The sequence below is a fragment of the Chanodichthys erythropterus genome, chromosome 9, assembly GCF_024489055.1.
Source record: "Chanodichthys erythropterus isolate Z2021 chromosome 9, ASM2448905v1, whole genome shotgun sequence".
In the NCBI taxonomy this organism is placed as follows: domain Eukaryota; kingdom Metazoa; phylum Chordata; class Actinopteri; order Cypriniformes; family Xenocyprididae; genus Chanodichthys; species Chanodichthys erythropterus.
The window spans coordinates 33,230,710-33,238,259 of NC_090229.1; the positions used below are offsets into that span (position 1 = coordinate 33,230,710).

Genomic DNA, 7,550 nt, shown 5'->3' on the forward strand with positions numbered 1-7,550 from the left:
CAATGTTAGAGGTGAAATGAAGGCAGGTGATGTGTGACGGCTTCTGTGTAACTCGTTGTCAAGGGCGCTGTATTAGTTCAGCATACTGCGCTGAGTTATGGTCGCTCGAAGGAGTTTGCAATCTTTATGAATATTTTCGCAAAATTTCAGATGCCTTTCAAGGCTCTTCTGTTTTAACATATGTTTTATATGAATCCACCCTGAAATTAACCGGTACAAAGGAAGAATTCTGCACTTTTTGTCCATGACGCATTAACCGGTGAAGTGGGCTATACTCCTGGCTATGGCTGATCAGTTTTGGGGCTGTTCGGTGTGAGCATCGGTAAGACACAGCTTCATTAGCTCTAAAATTCAAGGCCTTCGTCAGGTGATAATTCAATTCTCCGCTCGAATCCCTGTTGTGTGTGTATAATTGCTGGCAGAGCTTTAACTCCTCTCAAGGTGGCAGCTATCACGGGAATACTGCTCAAAATTAGTAAACACGATGTTGCCTCGTTCGTAAAAAGGTCGGACTTCACTTTGAGGTGATGTAAACGAAATCCCAATGCCCTCATCCCAATTCACTTGTCTTTCCCAGGTTGGAATTAATTATTTAGCCACGTTTTATTTTATTTATTTATTTATGTATTTATTTTTTAAACTATTTTAGTTTTGCTTTGTTGATTTTAAAATTTGACATGCGAAATCAGGGAGATTGGACTAAAATCCTCAACGAAAAAGCAGATATTGAGAAGCATTTAGGAGCAAACGATAGTTTTATTAGGTGTTTTTTTTTTGTGTGTGTGTGTGATCATATAATAGTCTTTTGAAATGTTAGATGAGTTTTGTTTGAGTAAACCTTAATTTAGCTTATGCTAATAGGTCGTCTTTTGCACGCGGCGTTACCGAGGGAACAGGCGCGACGCCCGTTGCACAACACTAAACAGGCTGCGTGTTCAACTTCTGCCTGAAGCACTTATTGTATGAGAAAACGTTTTCTTTTTTATTCTTTTTTATTATAATTTTTAAATTAGCACATTTAGATTTACCTGTCTATTCTATTTTAAATTAAGGGGACAACCGGGCTAGTTGTCAGGGGGAAGTTGTCACAAGAATCATCTCTGTAATATCTTGAGTAAAAATAAATGTTTTCTATAGCAGAATGTTGGTTTTAAACGTTTCTGAAATCGCTTAAAATTATTTTGTTACATCCAAATTACAAGGAGCCTATAATATCATCTTTTTGTTTTGCAATAGCTATCAAGTGAACAAAATAAAACCATAGTCGGTATTTAACTGAAACGCTAAACTGTTTTAAAAGATTTGTTATATACATGCTATAAATGTATACATTTAATATATATACATTTATATATTATACATTATACATATATTATAATTAATTAAGTTTACTTTTACATTTTTGTGTGTTTTACAGTTATTTTACTATTGGGATTTTGCTGAAGAAACTATGCCAGGCTCAAAGTCAATGTGTGTTTAATCAGCTTACTTTATTTTACAACTTTTTTCTTAGACAAAAATGTTGGGAATCTTCAGTATATTTTTTTTAGCACATACATGAATAAGAATTGAATAAGCCTATGATAAATATTTACTGGAGTAAAAAAAATGCCTTTTATTGATTGTACTGATTGATTGATTGATAAGGTGAATACACCATTTTAAAAATGCATAATTTATGCTCCTATTAATTTTTTTTAATTTGTATTTTTTTAAATTCGGTTTCAACCTACAGTATGTGGAAACATAACAGTGTATCAAAGAAGAGCATTGTGATTGTCATCTTTAACATGAGTGAAACGAATCATCTTTAAAAAAGCTACTTTAAATATCATCCACAATATAAGGGATGTTGATATTTTTTAGTAATAGGATATGTGTGTTTGAGTCCTTTATCTTGCCTTTTTCTAAAATAAAAAAACATTAATAAACATTAATGCTTTTTCCTACCTTCAAATGAATATAAAATAATTTGATTGCAAAATCATGACCAATATATAGCTAATTAAATGGCATAACCTCACCTGCTGATGCTGATCTTAGCATGAAATTTGAGCATTTTCTATTAGGTGTGTAGTGTGTTACAGTTTTGATAGTCCACAACTGCAACAGACTCACTTTCTGTGTTGACTTGTTCTTGTGTGGTTAGGATACAGTTTTCTAGCCCCCATTTCCTGTGAGTAATATGATGGAGGAAGTATGTGGTCACTGTGGAACAGTGCCAGGCAGGTTTGGACACGTCAAGCCTGGCATCTTTATTCTGAATCTCTGCATCCAGCCTCAAAATCTGCTGGGATTTAAACTTCAGATGATGCATTGGGCAGCAGGGTGGAAATTACTTTTAAATCGAATCCTGCGTGTGATCAATTTCTACACAGTGATGCAGTTTAAGATGCAGAGTTATTTTACAGAGCAGTTATAATGCTCTCTCTTTAGAATATGGGTCCAAGATAAAATTACAGGGTCAATTAATGTATAACAATTGTGATTAATCATTATATAGGTATTAAATATAATTTGGAAGACTATCCATTTTTTAAAATTTAATATCTAATAATATCAAATGTAGTTTTAAACATTTTAATTAACCTCTTTTTTAGAGTATTCATACCAATTTCACAATCATTTTTAAAGGACTTATTCACTTTTAAATCAAAATTCTGTAATAATTCATTCACCTTCGTGCCATTTCAAACCTCCCTTTTTTCATGTAACACAAGATATTTTTTTCCCTTACAAAAAAAATGGATGATGATTCATACTGACAAGATCTTGCACTTGACTGTAAAAAGTGCCATTGTTTACCTTAAAGAGCTGTTTGTTTGTTTTTTTACATGATTTAATGCATAAAATGTATTTTGTTGGTATAATTTAATGTATTTAGGTTGATTCAACAATATTAAAGAATATTATTTTTTATTAATTTAGATGTTATTATCATTTGACGATTTTAATTTTTTTATTTTAAAAGTGTACTAATGAAGTCCATGCTCACTGTATTGCATATTTAGCTAGTTACGGTTGCATGTATACTGTATGTAACTGAGTGCAATGTGTCATTTTACTGATTATTTTGTTTGTCACTGGTGCTTTTATTTTATTATGTAACCCTCTTGTTTGGTTTGTGTTTTTCAGTGTGATCTGCCCTGCGGTGGATTGTCCAACATCCAAGATGTCCCAGTCAACCACCGCTGATGAGGGTACAACCTTTGAACACTTGTGGAGTACCCTGTGAGTTTATTTACTGGCAGTCACATGTATTTTTGTTGTGTTGTCATATGCAGTGTTGGGGGGTAACGCATTAAGCCTGGAACACACCAAGCTGAGGGTCGGCCATCAGGCAGTTTTTGTTCGTCGGCCGACGAAGTTTTCTCTGTGTGTTCCGCATCGTCGGTCCTTGTCTGCATTTTTTTCTGCTGATTCGACATGTTGAATCGGCGTCGGAGCTCGTCAGTCAGTCTGCTTTCGTCACCACTAGCTCGTCGCCGTCAGCTTGATGTGTTCCGGGCTTAAGAAGTAATGCGAGCTACTTAATCAGATTACTTTTATCAAGTAACTAATAAAGTAACGCATTACTTTTAAAGGGATAGTTCACCCAAAAATGAAAATTCTGTCATCATTTACTCCCCCTCAAGTTGTTCCAAACCTGAATACATTTCTTTGTTCTGCTGTACACAAAGGAAGATATTTGGAAGAATGTTTGTAACCAAGCAGATCTCACCCCCCATTGACAACCATAGTAGGGGAAAAATACTATGGTAGTCAGTGGGTGGCGAGATCTGCTTGGTTACAAACATCTTCCTTTGTGTACAGCAGACAACTTGAGAACAACTTGAAGGGGAGTAAATGATGACAGAATTTTCATTTTTGGATGAACTATCCCTTTCAATTTACAACAAAATATCTGAGTTACTTTGTTTTCCCATTTATTGACTGACAGCTCTTTTGTTGGTAGTAAATGTCGAGGCGTTGTGTGTGCTGTGTGAACATAATGGTTATTGTAGTTCTAGACTAAATGTGAACATGCATATACTCATCTCACTTGTGCAAAAAAGATCCAGTATTCCTCAAAATAAAAGAAATGGTGAAATGCAAACTCAGAATATTATGCAAACTTGAATGAATTAAATATGTTAAATAAATTGAACCATACTAATAAGCAAAAAGAAATGTAACCCATTACTTTCCATAAAGAGAGAAACACAATTTTGTAATGCATTAATTTTAAAAGTAACTTTTCCCAACACTGGTCATTGACAACTTTCAGTTGCGAATGATGAGGAATCGGATTTAAAAACAGCAGTATCAGATTTATTAACAAAACTCAAAACAAAATACTCAGAACACTGGAAAAGCAAGAACACAACAACTGATTACAGCACGATGAGAACAGACAATGAACAGAAAGTAATCCAGAGCTTAAATACACAGACAAACCAATCAATGAAATTAATGTTAATTAATGTGTGTGATATCAGCAGCACATTTTGATATTAGTAACAATTTATTTGCACTATTTCAAGATAAACTGCAATTTGTATTCTTTGAATTAACATATGTGAAATCTTTTACATGACCTTTAAATATAAGCTTAACCTGCTTATATAATCCATTTTTGATTCACTTTTCGTCTGTTTGTCTTGTTACAGTGAGCCAGACAGCACATATTTTGAGCTTCCTCAGGCAGGACACTCAGGGGACAGGGTGGCTTCCAGCAGCCTGCCCGGCAACCGCGCTGAAGTCTGCATGGACGTCTACCACATGAGAGACATGAACGACAACGTGATGGTAAGAAGCCTGCGGAACATTCTCTGAGTTTCAAGCAAATACAACTGCAATCTATTGATTTACAAACATACAATACATTGTCAGTAAAACCAATCAAAGAGAAGTGAATCCAACTTGACAGAATGTGGTAGTATTTATCTTTGTGGTATTAATATTTGTTTATTGTATTTTGTTCATAATTAGCTTTTTTTTGCAGTTATGCATATGAATTAATTTAATGTAATCTGTCAATTAATATGGTGGTGTAAAAGCATAAAACTGAAGGTGTAATAATTATAAATGAATTACAAAAATTAAGTGAAGAGTTTTAGTTAGATTATTATGGAGCCCCGCACATGACATGCAAGAAAAAAAGTAAATTATGCGCATGATTTAATATTTTGTTCCCTCGATTTACTAAATTGCGAGCACAATTTACTGTTTCATTCCCTCGATTTGTTAAATTGTACGTGCGATTTACTGATTTGTTCCCTCGATTTATTAATCATGCGCGTGATTTACTGATTCATTCCCTTGATTTGCTAAATTGTACGTAAGATTTACTTATTCGTTCCTTGATTTGCTAAATCATACGTAAGATTTACTTATTCGTTCCTCAATTTGCTAAATCGTATATATGATTTACTGATTCGTTCTCTCGATTTATTAATTGTGCACAAGATTTACTAATTTGTTCTTTCAAATTACTAAATCGTATGCATGATTTATTAATTAGTTTCCTTGATATATAATTTGTGTGCACAATTTACTAATTTGTTCCCTTGATTTACTAAATCATACAATTTACTGTTTCCTTCCCTCAATTTGCTAAATCGTACTCACGATTTACTGATTTGTTCCCTCAATTTGCTAAATCGTACTCACGATTTACTGATTTGTTCCCTCATTTTATTAATCGTGTGCATGATTTACTGAGTATGATTTACTGATTTGTTCCCTTGATTTATTAATCGTGCGCAAGATTTACTAATTCGTTCCCTCGATTTACTAAATCGCACGCACAATTTACTGATTCGTTCCCTTGTTTATTAATCGTGTGCATGATTTACTGATTCATTCCCTCGATTTACGAAATCGTACACACTATTTACTGTTTCGTTCCCTCAATTTGCTAAATTGTGCGCACGATTTACTGATTCGTTCCTTCGATTTATTAATCGTGTGCATGATTTAGCAAATCGAGGGAACAAATTAGTAAATCGTGCGCACGATTTAGCCTACAATTTTTTCCCTGCATGGCATGTGTGGGGCTCCGTAGAGTACAAAAACGTCATCCTCCCATCCACCAAAAAAAACAAAAAACTTCTTGGTTTTCCCTCCTTATCCATCAGGATTCCCTCCTCAGTCCCTAGTTTCCCTCTCCTGTGCTGTTTTTTCCCTCCCTCCGGGCTCTGCAGCAGGTCAGGGTATATGAGCGGAGGGTGTAGTGGGAGGTTGTGATGCCTTAATTAGAGAGAAAAGCCAAGCCAGGAACACGACACCTGCTGCTGCCTCCCATCTGGGGCGCACGTGCCGGGAAACAGAGAGCAGGAGAGATGGATGAATAGACACAGGATATTTGGCTAAATCTCACAAGGACACATTTTACCCAAAAAATCTAAATAAAGAAATAAGAAATTATATTTTGCATAAAGAAAATTAAGCCTATTTTAGGACCATTAGGATGTTGTGACTTTAATTGTATGATGTTATATGACATTTCCCACAGTTGTCATTACAATATTAATGAATACCAAACATTTTATTTTGAATTTCCATTATTTTAAATTGTGAATCTCATTAGATTCTTTTTTATTACTGTAATATAGCATTTGTTGCTGTTCTTACTGTTTCTTACTTATAATGATGGATTATAAAATATTTGTTAATTAAATCAGCATAAAGGAGTACAGCAAATACATAAAATATCTAATAATAAAATATAGACTATATATATATATATATATATATATATATACTTTTTTTTTTTTTGAGGTGAAATATGACGGTTTTGAGAGATGAATTCATTATATATCTTGTGCATTGCTTTTGTGCATATTTGACTTTCTGCATCAGTGCTTCCAGAATTCAATGAAATATCCGTTCTAGGGCATATGGATTTCCTTCTCTTTATTGAGATGTTTTGGTTGTTGACTTTAGACTTGGACAAGCATTTTCAAGAATCTATTGATTTTCAAGTGTTTGTCTTTCACTTGGCTCTTATGGGGAATTGCTCCAACCTCTTGGTTATCTTTTTGTGACGTCTAGCTATTTAAAAAGATGTAGTTAATTTCAGAACTTATTAAAAATTATACGGAAAAAAAAACGGAAAGCCAAAGCAAACTAACCACCCCCCTTGAAAAAAAATGGTATAGTCTAAAAGACAAGTGGGCAAGTCTAGGCCTGCTTTTTTAGTTAATGAATAGTCATGAGGCCAAAAAGTAGGAGGGCCAAAAGATTTGTTGTTGGCTGCATCTAGAAGCTGACAGGGCAAGGAGAACTGGCGGAAAATCAGAAAAAGCAACTCTCAGTGCGTTACCTTTCCTTGAGTTGTTGTGTCAAGTTAGTTTCATTCAGAGCATTTGAAGTGAAGAGGTGAGACGGGAAGAACTGAGAATTGCAGAACTCACCTGTGTATTCTGTGAGGTCACATGACCAGACCAGTGGGAGAATCTCCCCTGTCTTTTGCCTGCCTAGCGGGAACGTTACAATGCTGTGTATCGGTGACCTGCCTCATTACTACAGCACGGTAGGTGAGCAGTTTCTGAATGATTCCATTGTTT

At 34.6% G+C, this 7,550-nt stretch overlaps 1 protein-coding gene across 1 annotated transcript in view; it reads left to right on the plus strand.

The window, feature by feature from the left end:
- Window positions 1-304: 304 nt before the first annotated feature.
- Window positions 305-7,550, plus strand: part of tp73 (tumor protein p73) — a 49,370-nt gene continuing 42,124 nt past the window's right edge. Inside the window, exons 1-3 of the mRNA XM_067395378.1 lie at window positions 305-322; window positions 3,136-3,231; window positions 4,650-4,788. Of these exons, the coding sequence (XP_067251479.1) occupies window positions 3,173-3,231; window positions 4,650-4,788 (198 nt within the window). The 5' untranslated portion in view covers window positions 305-322; window positions 3,136-3,172. The remainder of the gene's footprint in view (window positions 323-3,135; window positions 3,232-4,649; window positions 4,789-7,550) is intronic.